Raw genomic sequence first — 25595 nt, 5'->3', positions numbered from 1 at the left:
ATACTCACCAAGATCTAATGGGATTCCAAAAGCACATTGAACGTCCAGGTTAACAAACCTAACCCTATTGATCGAGGACCATGTAGAATGAATGCATATCCTCAGAAATTGGTTTTGTCTGGAACTTTGGAACGTCACTCTTGCTCTGATTAAGAGCCGTCGTTAAGAGCTAAAACACTGGAGAATTAAAAGGACGTACATTCTAAAAGATAATAATTCTGATGGCAGTCATACTTATTGCTGTTCTGAGAAGCTACTTTAAAATGACTCCCATAATTATCCAGGAAACAGAGCATGAGGAGAATTGAAAGCCTCTTTTCATTTCAATATGACCCAGATTCATAGTTTATTTAAATGAGAGCCGGGGCTTAGTGATCATTCATGAGTTTTAACTTTTCTGGATAAGTTTTCCGGAGACTGACTCGCTTTACCGGGATCGGCCGCGATATGTCGGCTCTGCGCTGGAAATCCTGAGACTGACGGGCAATTCATGCGTTCCGAGTTTATATTCTTTCATATTTTCTATGAGTACAACATGTGATATGCTAAACAAATAACTTTATATACTCACTGAAATAATGCATTTTAGTTAAATAGGTGAAATTGGACATTCTTTCATCGGTTCTGAGCATTTCTCTCCCTAGAAGCTTATCTTTCTTTTGCAGACAAACTATTATACTGACAATTTAACTTTTAATAGAACTAATCTTTCTTATGGAGATTAGATGTCATATTTTAAGAGAAATGTGAATGTTTAACTGCACATTCCAAGGCATACGGTGTATATATAGTGTTTTGCATATTTGCAAAATAAAAATATATATTCTTTTTTCCCCAAATGATTGTAAAAGAAATCTATTATTATTTGTTTCTAACACAATAAAAATACACATTAAGGACCTTAAAACCAGGATTGAATCTTTATGTATTTTCCCGATGAAAGTCGCCCTCAATCTTATAAGCACGGACCTTTTCTACGCGAGTAACTGTTCGAGTTGACGTCAGAATTAACCAATCAGAAACAAAAGCTTGGTGCACAACGGCGACTTATCTGTACGATTTAAAGCCCCATACATGTGGTTAATTTTCTTGTGTATATACACCAATCAGCCATAACATCATGAGCACTGATAGGTGAGGTGAATAAAATGATAATCTTGTTACCATGGTGTCTGTCAGTGGGGGGATATATTAGGCAGCTATTAAATTTCGTCATTAAAGTTGATGTTAGAAGCAGGAAAAATGGGCGAGCGTAAGGATCTGAGCTACTGACGAGGGCCAGATTGTGAAGGTTAGACCCCTATCACAAGGGGTCCAAGGAAGGAAAACCGACAGGGTCATGGGCGGCCAAGGCTCACTAATGAGCGTGGGGGGGGGGGAGGCCAGCCCGTGTGGTCAAATCCAACAGACGAGCTTCTGCAGCTCAAATGGCTGAAAAAGTTAATGTTGGTTCTGATAGAAAGGTTTCAGAACACACAGAGCACCGCAGTTGGTTGTGTATCTCCGCTGCCGAAAGTGCCTACAATGGGCAGGTGAGCTTAAAAACTGAACTGTAATGGTAGAAGGTGGCCGGTCTGATGAATCACGTTTTCTTTTACACCACGTGGATGGCCAGGTGCGTCGCTTACGTGGAGGCTGCATCTCGCAACTTACAGGACTTAAAGGACCTGCTGCTAACGTCTCGGTGCCGGATACTACAGAGGTCTAGTGGAGTCCATGCCTCGACCGGTCAGGGCTGTTTTGGGGGCAAAAGGGGGACCTACCCAATATTAGGCAGGTGGTCATAATGTTAACGCTGATCAGTGTATATATATCAGGTCCTGTTGTATAGCGATCTCCAATGAAGGCAGGAGGAAGATCCGTGATCTTTAGGCGACAACCAGTGTTAATCTTCTAAAAAAAAGTGTGCTGTGCATCACTTTGAACCAAAAAAATGCTTTTATTTTTTTTGGAATGGAGTATCTACAAAGTGGTAATTACTATTATTATATGAGCTATATAGGACCATCAATATGCAAATATACATTTTATAAGTTTCAAAATTCTAGAAAATATTTCTGTTATACCATTTACCAATGACTTGGAAAGCTTTTACGTTTTATTCGTCAGATAAACCTAGGGAAGTGGAAAAAATATATTTAATTAATTGAATACATAGTGTTAAGTTTTTCTAATCATGAACACTAATAAGGCAAATTGCTATTACTGCTAAAGATGAATTTCTCTAATAAAAAGCCAGAGAAACATTTCTGGGAAGAACGGCACCATAAATGGTTTGCTTTCAGATGATGAGTAAACATTAACGCTAATAATAAGTGCGAAACTTGAGTTGTTAAATCAACTTCATCAAAACATTAGTCTCAGAACCCATTATTAGACAGCACTTGCAACTTGCAATTATTGTTTGGTGCGTTGGTATACCTCGAAAACGATGTAAACATCAAATATATTGGCACGAAATTCACGAAAAAGGGTGACCAATGGGGAAAGTCTTCTTCTGTCATTCCTCTTCTCTTATTGGGAGTCCTGAAACTCTATGCAACCTAATACAGGTCAAGTATGAGGTCCTCTCATTGAGTCCAGAAAGTAAGTCTTGCGTCCTTGTTGGTCAACTGTCCCAAGTATTGTCGCAAAAAGCCAACCACATTGTGTATGTTGGAACTAGGAGGCAGCAGCCTCAAAACCGGGGGTGGAGGGGCAAATCACTCTATTAGATGATTGGGTTCCTTAGTGTGCCTCTGCTTAATGGGACAGTTACAAGAGATATCTCTGGATTACCCTGCAAGCCAACGTACACCTAGCAAGGACAGTTGATATCACACCACATCTTGTCACGCTTCATCACGGACTATTCTTCATGGACGAGAGCTGGGGCCATAATCTGCCTACGGCATCAAGAATCCTCGATCTGCCTCTTTCTGTAGGGTAGACTTACGTCGAGGAAAGAGTGCTATGGAAACACTGAGCGCAGTGTGAGGTGAATTAAATTTCGGCAACTAAATGGATACAGTACAGCTTAAAGCTCCAGCAGGCTTGTCCACCATAAAGATTAACGCAAAAATGGTTCATGCTCTTGGAGGACAATCGTATAACCGCAACACTTTCCATTTTCTCACAACCAGTAGAACAATTATATAAATGTGCTATGAAAATAATTCAGGAAAAGCATCCAGAAAGGATTCCAAAGAATGTTTGTTTAAAATACCAACCAAAACTTAAAAACTGACCATTTCTCAAGCTGTGAGCTTGATGTTGAATTTAGAATTTGTATGCAAAACCTATAACGTGAATTCTGCAGGTGATATTACTTCTTTTTAGGCTATTATCCACACTTTCTTTTGTATTTCTCACAAAGCTCTCTGTTTGTGATGAGAACCGCTTTCACGGAAGATTACTGGTGAGTCTCCCGCCTAATGACAAAGCATAAAATGATATGATACACGCAGAATATACACTGCATATGGACAGAATATAACGCACAAAGTGTAACCGAGAAGGACGGGCAACGGTGTGAATTTTACAAAACGCAGCGCTTCAACAATGACGTTTATTCCCTAAAGCTGGAATTTGAAGGTAAATCTGCACCAACTTAAACCCCGCATGGCCCTGTATAAAATATAGCTTGAGTTAATGAGTTCACTTTGGGGAGTCCAGTGGTTGAACTTGAACAAACCCAAGGTGTAGTCAAAAAAACAAAGCAAAACAGAGCATAGTATAATAATAAAAATAGTTTTATAGAGAAATTGGGTGGGTGATAAGTGCGTCCAAGTCAATCTCTATGGCAGAATGTAAGACGGTTGAATGGACCGGAAGAATGGATAGGAGCCGAGCAAAATCTTGGCCCACGCTGAGAGACTGTGCTCTGTAACATTTTATAAATGAATAAACCTTATTCAAACAATATACACGTGTTCTTCCGTGTACTCAGAACCTCACCGCTAACATAATGAACCGTGAGGTCTGCGGAGAAGACACAGCAGCGGGCGACATATTTATTCCTGAAAGTAATAAATAACCGACATTTAGAATGGTGAAATTTGAGTAGTTCTCCAAAGCGTGGTATGAGAAAAACATAAAATACTTCTTTTCTTTGTTATGGTTTTTTGTACCGTAACCCAGTAGGAACATTTCTGCAGTAAATCGAGAGAAACTCGCCTGATTGGAAAAAAAAGGTCCCATCTCTCGTTAGAACAGCAGACAGTAGCCTCAGCGGTACATCGAAAAAACACCGAAAGTACACATTGTCATAATTAAGATATTTCCCCTCATGGCGATGCACCTGCTACCCACGTTAAGCAAATGAAAAGGGAGCTCTGCGCTCCGTAAAAATCATAAACCCCAAGGTTTATAAAGTGAAATTAAGAAAGATATTATAACACTCACCACAAATGCTGTTACACGGGGACAGTCATTTACAAAGAACAAAAAACTAAATACAGATCAGGCATAAAAAGCAAACTTTTACTTTACTGGGAGGGTGGTAGATAAGTGGGACAGCTTCACAGCAGAAGTGGTAGAAGCTAATACAGCGAGGGGATTTAAACATAAATGGGAAAGACATATGGCAGACTGCATGCGCCCAATGGGTCTGGTGTCAAATTATATGTTTCTTGAGATGGGTTTAACTTGAAGGGGCAGTAATACCTATAAAGCATAGTGATGGAAAACTGAATTCGGAATCCTGATACACAGAAGCACTTGAAGCTTCAGCCCCCAAACGCCATTTGAAAGAGAGAGAGAATGTATCTAGATTCTAGAACAAGAGAGACACGATGAAAGAAAGCGATTAAGAAGAAAATGCCCAGCAATGGAATATATCCCCAGAAACGCAAGTAGATGTTTTTTTTATGGAAAAGGCACTAATTCTTAATTAAAAAATGTTAACACATATATGCGCCCTGAAGATGGTCAAAAGCTTTACAATTCCGCCGTGAAATATCAACTATGTTTGAATTCCTCTGAATAATATCGCTCGCTATACATACCAAACCTTTGAATTTACGTCTCAGAGCATCAAAACATTTCGACAAATCAAAAATCAAACGATATCCCTTTTAAAACAGCGGCAGATAACGACATAACGGAATAATTTACTTATCAAAGCCGAGTTACGGAGACCCGGTTTAGTAAAGGGGTGCGTTAAATGGATCTTTTGATGCATTGCCACGCATGAAGACGTATTCTCGTTTTGACGTTATATATACCTTCTGAATATCTTTTTCTGAACTGCAAAGGAGAAAAAAATCTAAGAAACAAAATAAAATTGAAGAATTGTGTGCTGAAGCCTTTGGGATAGGAATGACAGCCCCGAACAGTAAAAATGATACATTCACTCATTCACTCGCTTCACCAATAAACACTCTTTCGCCTTCAGCTTTGTAGTTGTAAGGGGTCCATTCATTGTGCTCTCCTGATGCGTAGATTTATATAAATTAAAGAACAGCTATTAAAAATACATTTTTGCATATTGTAACATGTTGTTCTGCTTATTGTGAACGCCCTAAAGAGCGTTAACCCAACAAGATTAAAGGTGCTGTTCCACCTAAGCCGCTCAATGCAGCATCAAGAGCATGATTCTTTGTAGTGCTAGATGCCCAAATCCTTCCCAGAATAAACTTGTTATTTGGGTTAAAATGTCATCTTATTCATATTATTTTATAGAAACACTTAACTGTCATGTGACACAAAAGGAGGCACGGATAGGTTTGGAATAGGAAACAAAAAAAGCTCCCTTACATTTATGTGAATGAACCTTTCGTAGGATCCTGGACTTGTTCTTCGGTCAGATACTATCTCCTGGCTTGACCCCAGCTTGTCTCCTGACCTTGTTTTCTGGTTTGTCCGCTTGTGCCTCGATTGCTACCCTCTGTTTGGCGTCCTACACCCAGCCATCTGTCAGCACCCAGCTGTCTACCTGCTTACTGATCCTTGTTCTGACTACCACCATAGTTTTGTTTCCTGATAGCGGCTGGTGGTGGGCAGTGTTAGGTAGAGACTACCTAAATAGATTCCTAATCTCTCCAACACCAGGACCAGGTAGGTCCTAACACTGACATTATGTGTAATACTACAATTTATTCCGGCTAAACTTTATATTTTGCAGAATTCCACCCGTCCACTTATTATTATTAAACTATAATAGATGATTGGTTCCCAGATCATGATATTTTGGGCAAGGGTGCCCTCTCTTGACTTTCATGGTAACAAAATTAACCAAGTCGCGCCTTTTGAGTAAAACTGGTTGAAAAGTGAAAATCATCCCATGGGAGTTACAGCAGAAACCCCCTGGGTTCCTCGTACTTTCGGTACGGGAGAAAAGGTGACGTGAGTTGACATGACACGAGTTGTCACTTAACATGAATGATTAATGAGACACCAAAGGCATCAGGAGTTTTCATGAAGCAAAAAATACTACATTCTGCTAATTGGTGAATATTGGTGAAATTTTGGTCTACCGTAAAAAAAAAAATTAAAAAAAAATGATTGGTCGACGTCGTTATGCGATGAGGAGAAGACAAATTTGCAATATATGAGATTTAATTGGAGAGTCACTAAAACTAAAATAAAGCTTTATATTATATTTTATAAGCTGTTGTGAAGTTTACATTTCAGTGCGTTGTACATTTTTCGATGGGGTCGAGGTAAAAGACCTGGCTTCACCTTGTTCCTCAAAAACATGCAATTCAATATCTCAAACCGTGCATGCGTTTACATATCATTTCCCAGTAATCAGTCTGATTTTCATGCAGAAAAAGGCGATTTGCATAAATATGCGCTGTTCCTGAAACTCAACTGACTTGTTGGCAGTCAATATGGTAGCTGAACATCAATAGAACCGAACAATAAAGAATGAATCAGCGGCTTAGTGCTTACTCGGGCGAATAGGTGATCAGAGAGGGGAACATGAGGACCTTGGAGGTGATGTTCTAAGAAAATAATTGCATAATGACAATGCAGATGAATTTAAAATGTCGAAAATCAGCCCTTACCGACATTCCCCATGCGAAGATGAAGTCGGCCCTTGATAATGGTGTGAACTCCAATGGGTTTAGCGGTGCCCTGTTTCGTAAGGTCTCCGGTCATCACCATATCTTGCTCATATTCTGTTGTTATGACTTCCAGCTCGTGAGACACCTGGACTGCAGGTCGACCTTGACGCAATAAATGCTTCAAAAGAAAGAAACAATGAGAATAACAAAATGTTTGTATTGTTACGTAATGATTGCACGCATTTTACAAGTTACATGAAGTGGGGAGTGTGGAGGATAATTGGGACGGACCACCCCAATAATAAATAGCACAGAAAAAAAATATTGTTTTTATACGACTGGTAAATTAAAGTTGGTGTACTATGGGCACTATGTACAAAATCAATGAATGCAGCTACCATGTAAGAAGATAGAGAAGCCAATTAGGACCCCCATTTTTTGGGGACAGGGAAGACCGTAAAAAAGTGTGAAATGTATAATGTTTCATCACAATAATATATCACATTTTTTACAGAAAGAAAATTATGATCCTAAATACCAAATTCTTTACTTTATTTTGGGTAATAATTTCCATCTCTTATGTTAGATTATGGGACCCCACAAATCTTACTACGCAGGGTCCACCCTCTTTTGTACCACATTGACCAATTAAATATCAGTTATTAATTATTGTTATTATTAATGAAATGCTGAAATACTGGCGACCACCATCACTAAATAAACCAAGATCTTTGTTTAATTAACTTGATTTATTCTTTCTATTTCGGAACGCTTGGGTAGATTCAGTCAATTAAGTAATTCACACTCAAGTTAAAATTTGGGCAAAACCACGTGATGCATTCAGGAATTATTTCAAATGCCTACCAAAGATTTTTTTCTAATTTCACTGTAAAAAGTATACTTTTTATAATGTTTACATAAGTGGGGTTTTTTTTACTACATTACTATGTGAACTGCATTTATTTCTCAAAGAAAAACTTGTTGTCATGTTGCAGATTTTCCCATATTTTATGTATATAAAATATCAATGTGATTATCTTCTTGTCTGAAAATATCTGTGCTAAATATTTACAGCATTGAGATGAAATCATGAAATCTTTGGCTGTCATACTATTCCCCATAATTATATATCTTACAAAATCATCCTTCAAGAAATGTTTCAATTTTGTTTCAAGAAAAAAAAGCAGAGATGGAAATACTTTTAATGGTATTACGAAGCCTCTGTGCGCTGGATCGTTTTTTGGACAGAATACAACCTCAAGCCTTCAAGGGAACGGCTATGTTGCTCATGATTTTGGGAGTAAATTCCCTTGTAAAAACATTGAATTAATGTTAGTTGGCCAGAAACCACATTTTTTTTTATCTGGATAAAAGGTAGGAAACACAAATTAATTAGTAGGCACTTTAACAAGAACAATTGTAGATCAAAGGTATTGGGTGTTTCGCATTAAGATCTTAAACTCAAGGATTAACCTCTGATAGTTTGTACAGTCATTTATATGTTTATCTTAAATAATTCAGAGTAGAATAATTAAACAACCCTCTAGCCAATAAAAATGGAATCAGAAGGATTAAAATGTTCCATTCAGCTTTATTGATAAGATGTGACAATGGAAGTGGTCTAATTTCTGGAAGAAACTTCAATTGATATCATTCATCCTTTTAAGTTTCAGACTTTCCCTTAGGAATGATATCAAAGCTAAACGCATCTTTTCAATTTAAATGGCCATGGGCTAAGGCATAGCCTTCATTGCATAGAGCTTTTCCACCACAACATAACATCCGAGGGTGGCAGCTGAACTTGGTAGGAACTTGATGCAAATTCTTCATCCCCATCTGGATTTTTCAGGAGAGTTGTGGCTGCAACTTGTCAATAAGATTTCTCGGAAGCCATCTCTCAAGAAGAGCAGAGGTGGCCCCTGACCATGCATAGTTCAATCGTTGCGTTTAAAAAAAAACAAAAAAACCTCACTGATGTAACTACGCACATACCTGGTCACTCTGTCAGTTTGACCTGAGGTCTCCAGGTGTATCTCCTGCTTCCCTGGGTCCCTGGGGCCAGCTTCTTATTTTTCTGGACAGGCCAGTGATGAAAACTCTCCACCCAGGTTCTGCCCACTCCCTGCCCTCTTTCCTCCCATTGAAGGCTGTCTGGGGCAAGCCCGGTCCCTACATGAAACCACTTGCCCCCAAAAAAGGGAGAGCTCCATGTAGGCTACCATAAGGGTTCCCAGGTATGATTATAAGGTCCCCACCAAACTCTTCTTGGAGCAGAAGCTCGGTGGGGTCAACTCAGTATAAAGAATAATGAAGATGGTGAGTTTAAACAGCAAACTCCTACTTTAGTGAATAAATCCCGCGGCGTTCTGCGTTTGTATCGGTTATCTTTTAACCATCAAAAAAAAATAATCATTTTAATGCGTCTGAAATAGTTTCTGCCACAAAAAAGCCTTCTGGTAATATTCTACAGAACCTACAAAAATATGGCAGGCTACACATCTTAAATATATGGATTAAAATAAAATACGCTAGCGCAGTTAAGAAACCTAAATTAACATTATAGTTATTTTTCCAAGAAGCGGCATGGATCATTGCTTATCCTCCCAGCTATTTTTTTATTCTATAACAATAAACCTGTCCTTTCCACATTGCTGCCATCTAAAATACCAGGTAATAAAAGAAAGAGAAGAGCTGATTTTTTTTTGCTCCTGCAAAATAATCAATCTTAAAGTTACAAATAATATTGCCCATTAGCCACAGATGGTTCTGCGGAAAGAAATACATATATATATTTATTTTTTTTTCTTTCTAAACTCCTTTATAGTGAATACTTTTCAGTTTTTTAACCAATCTGTTCCTTTTTGTTTAATCTGTAGCTTCCTAATTTTCTACACAAGTCCCCAAAGAACCAACCAAACTGAATTTGTAGAACTGTGCTTAGTACATAAGGAACCAAGTTAAATCTTAACACAGACATCAGCTTGTGTTGAGCCCCCTGGGAAAAGAATGGGTTTGACAATCCCACGTTCTACCAAGAAGGCCACCTGAGGTCGCAGATACATAGTCGCAACATCTGTAGATACATATATTTATTAACCCCGTAAGGACAATGGGCGGTCCCTAAACCCATTGAAAACAATGCATTTTAAGCCTGTACATGTATGGGCCTTGTCATTAAGGGGTTAATATATAAGATACTTTTAAAAATGTTTCATGGGTGTCACTACAATATATGAAGCTTAAAGTGCTGTCCAACTTAATATAAAGGTGTGTGGGTTTTTTTTATGAAGAAGCCAATGGCAATTTTAAGAAAGCAGCTTGCACTTTAAACGTTACAGGCTGCTTACTCTGTGTCCCTTGTCATTTCTGCTTGCAGAATCCAACAGTCGCTCAGAACACTGACTGATGTGGACCCTGACTATTATACGGGGTCTTTCCTAAATTCACTATGGGGATTTCAGAGCAAAAGGATGTTTCTTACTGCAGAAACATCTTCTTGGCACTTGCTGTCTGGGCTGATTGCCATCAAGGTGTACCTCCAGTTGACCGTCGTTGAGGTGGCAGCTACAAAAGAAAGAGCGTTTTCTGAAAATTCTGAAGGTGTAGTAAAATCTACAATGTAATGGAACTACTATAATAACAAATATGTTTTAATTAAAAAGCGCAACAAAACGATTATATGTAAGATAAAACTAATGGTCTGGTCTCTAATGATATGGATTATCGTAGACGGCTGCCCTGAGAGCTTGTTAGAGGTCTGGTGACTGAAACCATGTACTTTATAATGATTTCAATGATAAAAATAGAAAATGTTAAGAAAAAAAAGGATAAAAAGAATGATGATTGCTGGATATCACCGAAAGCGTACAGCTGAGAGGCGCTTACGGGAGAAAAGGTCAGCTACATTTCTAAAAGAGGTAGAATCCAACAGAATAAAAGATGCTGGACAATTACCTGTCTGAAATACTTGGCCATTCGTGAGATTTCAGATCATTGAGAAGGACAAAACTCTTTCCCCAAACTGCTACGGCTTTCAGCACCTGGCTGAGATGAAAGTGTCTCCTTAAAGTGGCCAGAAAGTATCAGTAGCCTCAAAATCAGCTCGGTTTATCCGACTCCTACATTACAAACTAGGACACATAACACAAGTACTGAACATCATCGTGCTCCAAAGAAAAACGCAAGGGCTGAGTATATTCCCTGCATAGGAGAGGGGAATATAAGGGGTGGCTTGTAGCTGAGGAAGTCTTGCTGAACACCGATAATCTCGGGTACACCGTGCTGACACCGATGGTTGCTGTATGTAAAAACTGTTTAGTAGTCTCTGGTGCCCAGTGACCTGATCTAAACGGATGCCAGCAGGGTTACTCCTGATACCTTCACACCCAAGACACTCAGTCGCAAAGACCCTGGAGCATCAGAGGACAGATTGGGTCAAAGCCATAGATTTGGGAGGTGATGCCTCAAAGAGCCGAGACAGGTATCCATCTTTAAAAGGTTAACAAATACAATGGCAGCTTTGCAGTAAGCGGAAACTTCATTAACTCCAAGGTGTATCTGCCAAGGAGAACCACATAGAATTATGGAGACAAGGAGCTTTCTCGGAACTCAAATATATCACTGATCCCTGCCGAAGTCCTCATAATGCTCACTATGAAAGCATGGACATATCCAGATCGCCAGTCATGCATACAAAAAAATGCAATCCTTTGAAGTTAGGTCTAGGAAGTCATGAATGAAACAGTTCTGAACTGTACGTTTGGATATGTGTAAAGTGCAGTTATTAATCATTCATGCTGCTCCTCTAAACTTTACAGAGAAAGGCATGAAAACAGATAAAAATGGAAAACCGGATGCTTAGCGGGTTTCTGTAATATGGCATTTATTCTCGGAGATTCTATATTAGATAATTGAGTTTCGGTGGAACGTTATTTGGAGTCAAAATCCTTTACATTATCAGTTTTGTGTCATGGCTTAAATGCCCTTAAAATCAGCGTCTTGCACCAAACAGAAAATAGTTATAGAAATTCTGTAAAGGAACCATGTCTTCTAAATAGTTCTACAGTGGGAAAAAGCCTGGAAAACTTAATTAATTGTGCCGCTGCCACTGTCATAATTTGTTGTCAGTGTCCCCCGTCAAGAGGTATGCTGTTCAAATAAATTACTCTTTCTATTCTATATTCTTGACACATGTCCAGTTTCATATGACAAAGGGATACCGCAAACAATCTTCAAAAAAGAATCCAGAATGCCATTCAGACTCTGTGATCTCCCTTTTAACCGGCCCGATAAACAGTGGTGCCACCGGAAGCCTGATTGTCCAAGAGGGCAATAGGGTCCCCGTTTTGTGACCCCTCGGATCTGCTGCCTTTGTTCATTGACCAAAATGATGTCATAAACTGTCACATGTCTTGATATTGCATGTGATGTAACTGGCGCAAACTCCTCGTGGGATTATTAGATAGAGTGGCATGTTGAGAGATTGTAGATCAATGGCTGGGTCATTATCAATGTATGCTTATAAAATATGTCTTGATTAAAGTGTAAAATAATTACCTTCATTTCCACCGCAGCAGACCCAATGAGCAGCAAGGATTCCCCGTCCCAAACATCGATCTGCAGCGTCTGGAGAGCCAGGTAACGACGAAACCATCGCTGTTCTCCTGGCTTTAGGTACCCCGGATCGACCATGTATTTTAGCTGGTATCCTGGAGTGCCTTTGGGTAAACGAGCACAGTAAATTTATTAAACCATACAGTATTGTTCAGATTAAAATATTATATATAAACAAAAAGATATCGCTACATGAGCACACAAGGATCACTCAGTAACTTTATCCAGTTAAAAGTGCCCATTGTGCCCAAACAGCCAGACCCTGAACACATTTACAATATCACTAGACTAACTCCAAAGTCTGGTTAAAATGTCTTCTCCTGCATTTCTTGGAAAGACACTTCTTCCTCTCCTTGCCATGAATTGTATCGCCTGTGGAACCGCCTGTAAGGGTTCTGGTGGGCACTGGTGACCCACCTAGAGAACAAGCAATCTAGATCTCTAATACCTATGTAGGTTAAGGCTTGCCTTTATTAATGGAGCCATCCTGATTAATCTGTATTAAGACGTGAGCCAAAGGATCGGTACTGGACGGATGTAGTTTCACAAGCTGTAGTCGAGGAGTCGTTACAGGTTGAAAACGATAAAACTGAAAAGTGAAGTACATGGTCCGAGGCCACTGTGCAGAGGCGTCATCTTCTCGTAGCCTAAAAAGGAGGAACATTAAGAGAATTATTTGGCAGATAAAATGGAACAGCCTCACAGCAGAAGTGGTAGAGGGTAATACAGTGAGGGTATTAAACATGCATGGGATAGACATACGGCTCCTGGATCTAAGACGAGACCAACGACAAGGTTTAAGTCTCTACAGCAGGAAAAACAGGCAACCAGTTGGTCAAAATATGTCTGATCAGCTGTTAAATTCTGTTTCATAGAAAAAAAAATTTGACAGCCGATAAGCCGATGCTATGAGCTGTGAAAAATGTAAACAAATCTATAAAAGTACAGAATCCAGGGAGACCGATCATGATATAAAATACTACAAGTTGGCGACGCACATGAACAATAAATGAAACCTGCTTTTACAAGACATTAAATGTCAACACATGTTGTTCATGTCATATTGTGCATGTCAGAGGGAACGGATATTAATATTAATTATCCTGCGTTCCCCCATATGACGCACCGAGATTAAAACTGTACTAATGTTTAAATACTAAATTCATCTTTTAGACAAAACTTAGGCTGCAATTAACTTTCCTTGACATTGATGGATGCACGCGCAGATGCTCGAGCTGTCAGCAATGACGTGTGTGAGAAACCCGTGAGACAGAGAGATAAGGCGAGCACGGCCATGTCTGTTTTACCTGCTGCAGGCGAGGAACTGCAAGATAATCTCATTGCACTGCAGATGATCAGCCTCTTCCCGCTGCGGATTAAAGTTCACGGGGTCTGATGGGTCCACCACCTCTGCCACTTCATTATTGCAGTCCAGGATTTCGGGGAAGTCAACGGAATGGAGACGGGCCAAGGCGGCCCGAGATAGCAGGGACGTAGAGCTGGAAACGCAAAGGCGAACGTCGTTACTTTTTATCTAACGGAGAACATAATGGCGCATGTGGCTTTCGTGTTATTCCTTTCCGCTTTAGAGAAGCTTGTCAGATTGCGTCCATGAATTATTATTATTATTTATTATTTATTTTATATAGCGCCATCAAATTCCGTAGCGCTGTACAATGGGTTAATCCATGGGTTGTGACTCCGACACGCATGAATGTTGAGGGTTATGTCTGCCATATCACTGCACTCCTTCAGGATGCTAATGAAGCAAATCACATATAAATTACTATACATTTAAAGTGTTAAAGAAAGAATCTTTGTTACTGGTAAAACGCGTCGGGCATTCCAAGTAATCGTTACTTTGTGCTTGTATATGACTCAGCGCGCTACCCGAGACCAGCGTCCTCTGTACTGGGATTTACATGTCCTTTTTACATTTTATTTTAGCCCTAAAGGAAGTTTGCGAGAATAAGATGCAGGCACATAAACTTTTTAATATCTCAGAGGTCTCTTAATCACACGAAAAGGACCTCGGAGATTCCGAAAGCTTATACCTCTCCCTCTAAGAACGTCGGCCCGCTGAAAGGTATCACAGACGTCTTCGGACTACTTTCTTTGATACCAATACAGCAATTTCCATTTTTTTAAAAATATATTTTATCCTTAAATTGAACATATTTTCGTAAGTGCGGTACTTCTGTCATGATATAAAGTCTTTTATATGAATTACTCCGAGTTCCCTTGATTCTTTTCCTTTTAAGTGATTTTTGATGGAGGCTTAATCAAGTAAGATTTCGCTGAAATACTCTGGAGATCTCGGTATAAGGATATATACACTCCGGTACTTGTGAGTGCAATCCCATTTTCTTTTATTAACTCAATTTATATGATGCCGTTTGCTATAATTCTCTTTTCAGAGTGGTTTGCGCTCTATCAGGGCTGTATTACTCCGTGATTAAAATAAGGAGGGATTGGAGATTTGTAAAGTTATTAAAGCAGATCTGTCACTTTCCCCAAACCTTTTCTGTTCTATATCTATACAAAATGTTTATATATGTATGTGAATGTATTTACCATGGAAGTAGTCATGTTAACGTTATGTCTCCGGGAGCTGCGTAATTATTTCACCCTATTTAGTTATCGTTGCCCTATTGCTAAAGGTACAGTCTAGTCCCCAAAAATTTTTCTTTTTTTTTATGAATATTGGAGTCTGTGTTGTATGGAATACTGCTTGTATTTTCTAGTTATTGAAGTTTTCCTCCTCTGCTGAAAACAGGAAGTTCTAGCAGGTATCATACTTAAGTACACTTCCTGCATACTTCCTGAGCGTCACCCAATCACATGTATGCTAGCTGAACATCAATGTTCAGCTTGGATATATGTGATTGGGTGCTGCTAGACCCACTTTTTCCATACATTGGGTTCTAGAAGTGTTTATAAAGATTTATATTATTAAGTACATTACAATGCAGCTTATATAATCATTTGCTTACCAAAAATATACAAAATGTATATCTGTGTAACAAAAAACTGTTAAAAAAACACTGCTTAACTTACTGTGATTTTCATTTTATATCAACACTTGCTATCAAATTATTATTATTACTTCTAAAACCACAATTTAAGCATAAATGGAAAAAAAATCTGCTCTGACTGCACTTTGCTCTTTCCGTAGCCCTTCGGAAATTGGCCATTTTTAAAAATCGTTAAGCTGTCACCTTCCGGATGCCGTCTGCCAGCCAACTAATTAAGTCACCGCAAATGGCTTGATTAGGCCACATAAAGGTGCCATGCCACCTACACTAAACATTAACTGAGTGCTCGAACACGCTAACCAAATTATTAAATTGATGGTAACGTCTCAAGCCAGAAATCACAGTAAGATGACCGGATTTTTAAAAGCAATTCCAGGATTTTAAAAAAAATTTTAAACCTTTATTTTATATTTAAAAAAAAAAGGCAAAAAAAAAGGCTCCAAAATAATTAATTTTGAGCCCACACAAAGTTTAGTGAAGAGGGCAAATGAGTCCATGGACCACCCCCTTGTTTAATAATAATGATTATTATTTTATTTTTTTTAATTTATTTTTTTAACCATGTTTCCTAAAATTTATGTAAGGGGGTTACAGTAAAGCTCCACCTGCCTCCTCTTGAGGTGGCGGGGTGAAACGTGACTTGGAACACAGCTCTTGTATTTTCAAACAGTGGGTTATCCGCTGTGGTTTCTCTACTGGAATCGACTCAACTGAGCTGCGTTAGATCTGCGGCCGAGGCTGCGTTCAGCTTGGAGAAACTCAATTTACAAGTTGGACATTTTATCCAAAAAAATAAATTTCCAGGTACATCTGCTCTTCTCTTCCCCTGCAAGCTTTTTTTAATCCCATCAAGAAGTACAAAAATAAATAAAAATATAGGGTCGATAAATGGAAACACCAAAAAAAAAAAAAAAAAGAAGTTAGTTTGCCCTTCGAGGCCAAAGGCTGGATCCTTGTTACTGAGTCAACAAATTGCATTTTTATTGGGATGTATATTGTGCGAAATGCAAGGATGATATAAAAACCCGATGATACAGAGAGCCAGCGGACAGACTGCGTGACTCAGCTTTCCTGGCATTGTACGGAAACACATGGCGCGTTCTATTTACGGTTCAGTAACAGCTACGCAATTCTTTTTTTTTTTGTATTGTGTTTTTTTAAACACAGAACCTAGAATCACGTTTCTAGACGCTCTATAAATTTTATTAACCTGGTTATTTAAAGAGACCATCACTATATCACATATATTGACCGATAACAATTAAAAAAACAGATTTTTTTTCAGGTTCTAATCATTTTCTACCTTGTGACTTATAAGTTTTGTGATGGCTTATTAAAAAAAAGAAAAAAAAATTGAATAGATTTAATCTGTATTGGATCTTAAAAAGTTGTGTATTATATCGTCTTGGTGAGAAAATCTTACCTTCCCGTCTGAGTGCCCATGGCAACAATAGGTGCGTGAACCGGGGAAAAAAGAAGTTCTTGAAGATGATCAGAGGCAGAAAGTTCGGGGTTTGTTTCACTCATATCAGCCTCGAGATGGGTTATCCCACTTACATACGGAAATTCCTGCGGGAGAAAAAACAAAACAAGAAGTGCTCCATTAAATCATAATAATTTATATTTATTGTTTTATATAGAGCTATCATATTCCACAGCGCTGTACAATGGGATTATAAAAAAATATATGAATAAATCAGAATAAATGTGATAGTTAAATTACACTTTTGGTAATAAAATGCTATCAGTAAAACTGTTTAAAAAGTATTTGATCCTAACTGTGTTGTTTTAGATTGTTTGCATATTAGTCATAAATTTGCATAATTTATAACTAACAAATAATGAAATTGAAATAAATTGAAAAAGTACAGAATAACAGAAGTTATACCAATGTATGATATAAAAGGGAATGAAACAAAATCATAATTACAATTCTTATCACGACGATAAGAGCGTTAAAGCAATTCCTTTTTCTATTACATTTTATTTACAGACAGATGTATACACACACACAAAAAAAAAAAAAAAATCACACTTTTTTTTTTCACAAGAGAAAACAAGTTTGAGTCAATTATTCATGTTGGAAAACCAATCTTTGAAAGCACATGGCATTAAAAATTAGTTTGTTTTAAATTGCTAATTGCTTTCTAGGGAGGCATCTTATTCGAATTACCTAACTAATTAAACTCGCTAAATGTTACAGCATTACGAGCACGTCATGGGAAGCTAACCACAGACAATTATAGAGAGCTAATCTACTTTGTTATGTAGTGCATGTTCCTAAACAAGAACCATAGTCTAGGAACGTCAACACCAGTTAATACGTCAAGTCCAGGTCTAACCATCTGTCGAGGCCAAAGCAAACCTGCCCATTGACTTCCTTGGGTGAGGTCCTAAGTTGACCTTAGTTCATTGGAGATGTAACAATTCCCTGGCCGTTATCACATGGCCATCATCGGATGTTCTATTTATGAAGAACAATGGCGTACGTCAGACATGTACACAGCTAGCTAGATCGATCGACAGATCCACAGGTTAGATAGGTAGGCGACAGACAGATTGAAGGCATCGACTATGTATAACCCTCTGCCCAGAAATACGTAAACATGGTCTTTGGCTTTATTGAGTGTAGTCTTACATTGACCCAAGTTTGTTAGAGGTAACATTTCCTGGTCGTTTGATGGTCCACAGCTAGATCGACAGATTAGATGGGTAGATGATGGTGGATGGTAGACAGGTCTGGCCATCTAGCACACTGGGCAAAAGCCTGGCAGGCCAGAGGGAGAGAGGGGGGAGAGAGGGGGGGCGGGAGAGAGAGAGGGGAGAGAGAGAGGGGAGAGGGGGGGGAGGGAGAGAGCGAGGGAGTGAGGCACTCACGATATACAGTACTGTGTAGATGTTTTAGGTGAAAAAATGCTGTAAGTAAGTGTTTTCAAAAGTAAACACGCTATTAATTTATTTTTATCACATCATTGAGTCTGTCTGGCATTACATGAAGATAGAGGAGCAACCGAGGCGGCCTAAATCCGCAGAAGAACTGGGGTTAGTTAGTTGGGTCAATCAAATAGATGACCGGCACTCACAGGACTTATGTAAACTACACTTTTCAATCAAATCATATGCCAAACTGACATTTCGGGACGACACGTCCCTTTCTCAAGGTGAGAAAAAGTCTGAGTGGCCCCCTGTCTGGTACTTAAAGGTTTCCTGATTGGGGGTGTTGGTGGTTTGGCTGGGCTGTATTTGGGTGATCCGTGCCGAATCCATGCGTAGGGAAGCCTTGACGCAAAGGCAATAGTGGAATTATAAATCTTATTTCATTTTTAACCCCACTGTGAATATTTTTAGCGTAACCCGACGTCTTTCATGCGCTGTTGTCAGTAATTCAGCCCCGTTAACCGTGGCCTTTACATTAGCAATATTTGTCTGTTTTAATGTCGCGCTCGAAATGAAAGCGGTATATTTTTTATATTCTGCGATATTTATTGTTCTGTGCAGCTGGGTATTGAGACTTACAGCATATCGACACGGCTTAAATCTCAAACCGACTGCTAACAATGTAAACGATGGCGTTAAATGCATTTATTTATTATTTTTACCAGGAACATTTTCTCTCGCTTCCAGGATGCCCGGGGAGAGTAATGGCTACTTTTACTTAATAGCAACTTAAATATATGCTACCAAGTGAAATGGTGCTTTTAATCCTATTAGCCCTATAAAGCAAAATATATTAAAAGGAATCCCATACAATCAGCTGTTTCCTGGATATTTCCAATTCCACATCAAATATACATACGGATATAACACTTTAATGCTTTCACCAGCACAAAGCATCTTACTGTGTGTCACACCATATAAATAAACTTTACCCAATTACCTATTTTTAAAGGCAATGAACACGATAAGTGGTAGATATCGTGAATCTATGTGTGTGTGTTATCAAGTCAGCCATTTCTTGATATTTTTTATACAGAAGCCAGACATAAAATATTAGGGGCCAGCTTGGTAATTTGCGACTTTTGATACTTGCAGGTCTACACTCTTTTCTCCGCTCGCCTACGACAGAGCACTCTTTGCCTGAAACATTTAGAGCGTTCGTTGGTCCCTTTCTCCCTTAAATTGTGCTCATAAAACAATGAATTGATGAAATAGTAGATTCAATAATGGTTATATTTGGCAATTTGGTATATTCACTGCAAGCAGAACGTGGGATTTCAGTGAAATCTTATTTGTTTCTTGGACTCGCGTTCGGTAAAACCATCTGCCTATCCTGATGAAAGCCATATGCCTATCCCATATGTGTTGAAATTCCCTCATTATATTAACTTCTCCGTCTCATCGGAGGCTGTTCCACTTATCTACCACCCTCTCAGTACAGGAGAACCGTCTTTACTTGTCTTGCATCTAAGCCACGACCGTCTACTTTTAGACCTCTTGTCCTAACGTTACTCGTCTGTTGAAAGACTTGTTCCTCCTGTATTTTGTTGAATGTATTTGTAGGCTTCTCAGAGTGGGACTTCATTAACTGAAAGCAAAAACAGCACAGTACACATTTGGACAGCCATGCCCTTCCTGCAGCAGAAGGTCGCTGGGGCTTTGGACCTTTTTAATACATAATGAAGTCAAGGAGCTGAAATACAACTCTTCAGCAAACTCGCTCATCAACTGATCCCCTTCCATCCTAAAGAGTATCCATTGTTTCTATACTGTATCCCTTGATCCTAAAGCGTATCCCTTGATCCTATAGTGTATGGTTTGATTATCTACACATGATGACTATTCCAACGTGAAACCTTATTAATGCTCCACACAGGCCTACATTGTAACTTTGGAAAGTTAATACAATGGAACAGCTAGAAAGGGCATTACCTGGTGACATAGACACACATTATTCTTTTAAAATCTTTTACAGTTTTATTTAGTACACAATTGAAATGTAAGTAATAAAAAAAATATATATATATATATTCCATACAGTAGGAGACCTTAATCCATTTAGCGTCTGTCAGCTCCTATACACATACAAGAGCCTTGCTTTATTTTTTTTTTTTTTTTAAAAGGAACATTTTCTGTACTGGAAGTGCGTTCTCAAACAATTCCATTAAGTAAAGTGAATGACATGCCACTTTCAGTCAGCCATGAGGTTTATCTATAATTAAAGCAAATGCTTTTGAGTGTCACCTCACATGATCTTTGGAAATAGTTTCCCAAACAGTCACAACGGAGGATAAACTGAAGAATATTTGTAGGTTTTTTTGTTTTTTTTTAATGAATCACAAAGCCTTGTTTTAATTCACGTTTCGCTTTCAGGGTAGAATGTGGCAGTTCACTGATGTTATATATAACTTTTTAAATTTTAAAGGAAAATAGCATGTCAATACATATTATATATATATATATATATATATTATATATATACATTATATATATATATATATAATATATTATATATATATATATATAATATATTAAATTTATATAATATATTATATTTATATATTATATATAATATATTATATATATAATATATTATATTATATATATATATATATATATATTATATATGTAATATATTATATATATATATATATTTTTTTTTTTCTTCAATTAAAAGTAAAAAAAAAAACTATTTGTTGCTTATGTTCTAAAAAAGGCTACTTACAGCATGAGAACATTGGTAGGCCATCGGTGAAGGCATGAGTTGACTTGGGACTTGCTGCAGAGCTAGCTTAGAAGAGTGACTGATAGTTGGATAACGAGGCGAGGCGGTCAACTGGGACATTGACAACTATAATATAAAGAAATAATATAAGCAAAAACACTTCATAGATAAACATATAAACATATTTTCATTTCTTTGCGTTACAACCAATATGCAGACCTTAATTTCTCTTCTCCTATTCAAATTCCCAAAACCTTAAAAATATTTTCTATCTACGGAAAAACGAGTTGCATTAACAGATGGCTGCAAAATGATTTGAAAGAGACGATGACGTAAAACATTAGTCCTTCGATAAATAAATGTGCTGAATTTCTTTCATTTTTTTACTTTGAATAATATAATTAAACAACATTCCATACAAATAATAGTAATAATAATATGGCATTTCCGACGCGAGATAATAGCGAAGGGGGAATTTATGAAGCTACAGGTTAGAAAAAATGTCACCGTGCGGTATTAATTAGGCAGCACCCATTATTAGGAGAACATTGTCAGGGTCTCTCACATCCTCAGGGCCGGTAACTGTTGCCGAAGCTCTAATGAGACATAATACGCCGGGGAAGCTCTCTGCGCTCACACTGAGAAATGTCACCGTGGCACAAATCTGAGTAATTACTCTCTGGTGGGTCGGTGGGATGGAATGAGAATACATTTAGAACTGGTCATTTGGACAGGAACGGCTAAAATCATCTGAAACTACTACCGCTAAAACTCCTAAATATATTCTGACCCAACTTGGCACCCGGTGACTACAATGTCAACACTACCATTCAAAAGTTTGGGGTCACTTAGCTGTTTTCATGGAAAACAAGGACATTTCTGTCTGTAACACAATTGCAAAAGGGTTTTCTAACGATCAAAACCTAAACTTGCATCAGCAAACACAACGTGCCATTGGAACCCAGGAGTGATGGGAGTGATAAAGGGCCATTGGAACCCAGGAGTGATGGGAGTGATAAAGGGCCATTGGAACCCAGGAGTGATGGGGGTGATAAAGGGACTCAGGAGTGATGAGAGTGATAAAGGGCCATTGGAACACAGGAGTGATGGGAGTGATAAAGGGCCATTGGAACCCAGGAGTGATGGGAGTGATAAAGGGCCATTGGAACCCAGGAGTGATGGGAGTGATAAAGGGCCATTGGAACCCAGGAGTGATGGGAGTGATAAAGGGCCATTGGAACCCAGGAGTGATGGGAGTGATAAAGGCCCATTGGAACACAGGAGTGATGGGAGTGAGAAAGGGCTACTGGAACACAGGAGTGATGGGAGTGATAAAGGGCCTCTCTACACCTAAGGGGCCTCTATGAGAAAACGAGTAAAACGTATGAGTGACCCCAAAGTTTTGAAAGGTAGTATTTACATACACAAACATACACAATATGCCTCTATATAGTATTTAGCATATGAAAAAAAAGTGTTGGTGCCCGCTCACTCACCGCAGGTCCTAACTGTGACTCTTGAAGGGAAACTCGACTTTGGACCACCACCTTTGCTGTAAAATTAAAGAAACATTTGAATCATTCTTAGGAATACAAATAATTTTCCACGTACCGTAGTCTAAACTGTTTATAGCTAAAATAGTGAATTTTTATATTATATTTTTATATTTTTCAGATCTACCCACATTCTGGTGCTCAAAACCAACCCACGTAGGGAGTCAAAGACCAATGTGCCCCGATATTCTGTTTCCCCCACTACCCGGATACAGCGTTGGAGGGGCTGCCGGCCCGGAGATTTTTCTTGGTTTTCTATTGCAGATACAATATGATAATTATGATAAACTTTTTGGCATTTACTTCCAGAACCGTAAATTGATTACCTACGAGGATAATTGTTGGGTTACTTCCCAACACCAATCTCTTTCACCAACGTGGACTCGTCAACAATCAGCTGTCTACCAAGCTCACGGATACTATCATTAGCAGGAACTTGCTGCTGTCTAGTTGGAGACGGGATTTCGTTGTGGTTGAGTTGGAGACAAGTCCTGGTGGAGTGAGGACCCAGCTAAGAGATCTCTACTTGCCTATAAATCATGGGCTTGTTTTTTGGGCAAATTCACATGAGAAGCTGTAATAATAGATCGCATCATCGTTGCTGAATGTGATGGAAAAGAGTCTACTCGTCTTACAGCTGCCGATGGTCATTTTGGTGGCAGCTTTCCGGTGGTGATATCGAGAGGAAGGACTCCTGCTTCAGTAAAATAGTACATGATCCAACTAACAAGGATCCCAGGCAAGACTTAGAAACACGAACAGTCGCAGATAATGTCAATGCGTTAAAAGTCCAAGAGCACAGGTACTAGAAGATATGATTTAGATCTAGAAGGTGGAAGGGGGTAATGTGAGACAGCTACCTAGAACAGACTTCCAGTGGAAGAAGTACGAGCCAATACATTAAAGGAATCCAAGAAACCTTTGTACGTCCATAAAGTTATCCTAAAAACCTTAGATGGGCCAACTGGTACTGTTATGATGTCACTATGTGTCTACAGGTGCCAATAAACATGGTTTTGATGAAATGTTACAAAGTCAGGAGAACAAAGTAACAGAGCTAACTGTCCTGGCTGGAAAATATAAGTCCCATATAAATAAACTCCTTAAAAGAACTAATCCTGCTAGACACGAGCAACGCACTTTATTTTCATTCTTGTCTATAAAGAGAAACTACGGGCTATATCGTCCCGGCTCTAGCCAAGGAAAGCAATCAACAGAAGAGTTTGGCTAACAATGTAAAACATCGCCCCGGCTCTCTCAATTTTTATTGTTTGTGGGGAAAAATGCCTAATAACTGTTATATTAGCCGGATGGCTTTGTGTTTGTTCGGAACGTCTTTGATCGCACATCTTTCATTGCCGTTAGTTGGAGGTAAACTTACTTAAGCAAAATTTATAGAGCTTTCTCAACAGCCAGCGATAGGTCAATGTTACGAGCTATTTCATGTGCCTTTTCTTTGATGCTCAATGAAACCAGCCTGATCATTCTGTCTCTAGGTCATTTCAGGTTTAAATGGCACTGATGCACAACACAGCTAGCGGTTACGTTATTTGAGATGAGTTTCTCCCTTTTTGGTGTTGCTGCTAAATCTATTAAAATTTTACAATATATATTCGTATCGCACACGAACGCCATCTAAATCAGTTCGTTTTCTCACACACCACCGTTCAAAAGTTCTCGGTCGTTTAACTTTTTTTTTTAATGGAAAACAAGGACATTTCTGGCTGTAACATAATTGCAAAAGGGTTTTCTAACCATCATTTAGCCTTTTAAACTTGGATCAGCAAACACAACCTGCCATTGGAGCACAGGAGTGATGGGAGTGATAAAGGGCCATTGGAACGCAGGAGTGATGGGAGTGATAAAGGGCCATTGGAACACAGGAGTGATGGGAGTGATAAAGGGCCATTGGAACACAGGAGTGATGGGAGTGATAAAGGGCCATTGCAACACAGGAGTGATGGGGGTGATAAAGGGTCATTGCAACACAGGAGTAATGGGAGTGATAAAGGGCCATTGGAACACAAGAGTGATGGGGGTGATTAAGTGCCATTGGGACACAGGAGTGATGGGAGTGATAAAGGGCCATTGGAACACAAGAGTGATGGGGGTGATAAAGTGCCATTGGAACACAGAAGTGATGGGAGTGATTAAGTGCCATTGGGACACAGGAGTGATGGGAGTGATAAAGGGCCATTGGAACACAAGAGTGATGGGGGTGATAAAGGGCCATTGGAACACAGGAGTGATGGGAGTAATAAAGGACCACAGGAGTGATGGGAGTGATAAAGGAGTGATGGGAGTGATAAAGGGCCTCTGTATGAAGATATTCCACTAAAAATCATTTACAACATTAACCCCGTCTGCGCTGGATTTCTGATCCATTATTATTATGGTTTCAAAATATATAAAAGTGTGCGCCAAAATTCTTTTTTTTAATTATTATTATTTTTAGAATAACATAAAGAATGTAAGCTTGTTTTTTTTTTTTTTACAATCTAATAATATTTGCATAAATGGGATTGTATACCTCATAAACTCCATTCATTAAGGTTTTATAGCTGCTCCTGACAGACCGGAACCCATAGTAAATTGGCTGCTGCGTGAGTTTCACGTAATAAACAATAAACTAAACGAGATGAAATAATAAATTAAACATAGGAGTACCTGACTCGTTAAAGGAACAGCATAGCTCCGGGTTGATTTTGCTCAGCACTGTCTATTATTACCAATCCAGCCTTCT

The 25595-nt window shown here is 38.7% G+C and overlaps 1 protein-coding gene across 1 annotated transcript in view; it reads right to left on the bottom strand.

The window, feature by feature from the left end:
* LOC149286806 (nephrocystin-4-like) overlaps positions 1–25595 on the bottom strand; it is a 95158-nt gene that overhangs the window by 15378 nt on the left and 54185 nt on the right. Inside the window, exons 16-24 of the mRNA XM_089493639.1 lie at positions 23009–23107; positions 22796–22851; positions 21300–21425; positions 20087–20162; positions 17061–17235; positions 13910–14101; positions 13071–13249; positions 12546–12706; positions 6990–7167 (exon numbers count right to left, since the gene is read on the bottom strand). Coding sequence (XP_089349765.1) covers positions 6990–7167; positions 12546–12706; positions 13071–13249; positions 13910–14101; positions 17061–17235; positions 20087–20162; positions 21300–21425; positions 22796–22851; positions 23009–23107 — 1242 coding nt within the window. The remainder of the gene's footprint in view (positions 1–6989; positions 7168–12545; positions 12707–13070; positions 13250–13909; positions 14102–17060; positions 17236–20086; positions 20163–21299; positions 21426–22795; positions 22852–23008; positions 23108–25595) is intronic.

This window comes from Sceloporus occidentalis, unplaced genomic scaffold (genome assembly GCF_023333645.1).
Source record: "Sceloporus occidentalis isolate IW3139 unplaced genomic scaffold, rSceOcc1.0.p SCAF_66, whole genome shotgun sequence".
In the NCBI taxonomy this organism is placed as follows: Eukaryota; Metazoa; Chordata; class Lepidosauria; order Squamata; family Phrynosomatidae; genus Sceloporus; species Sceloporus occidentalis.
The sequence above is the reverse complement of the archived record's forward strand: the minus strand, read 5'-3'. Positions and strand labels throughout refer to the sequence as shown.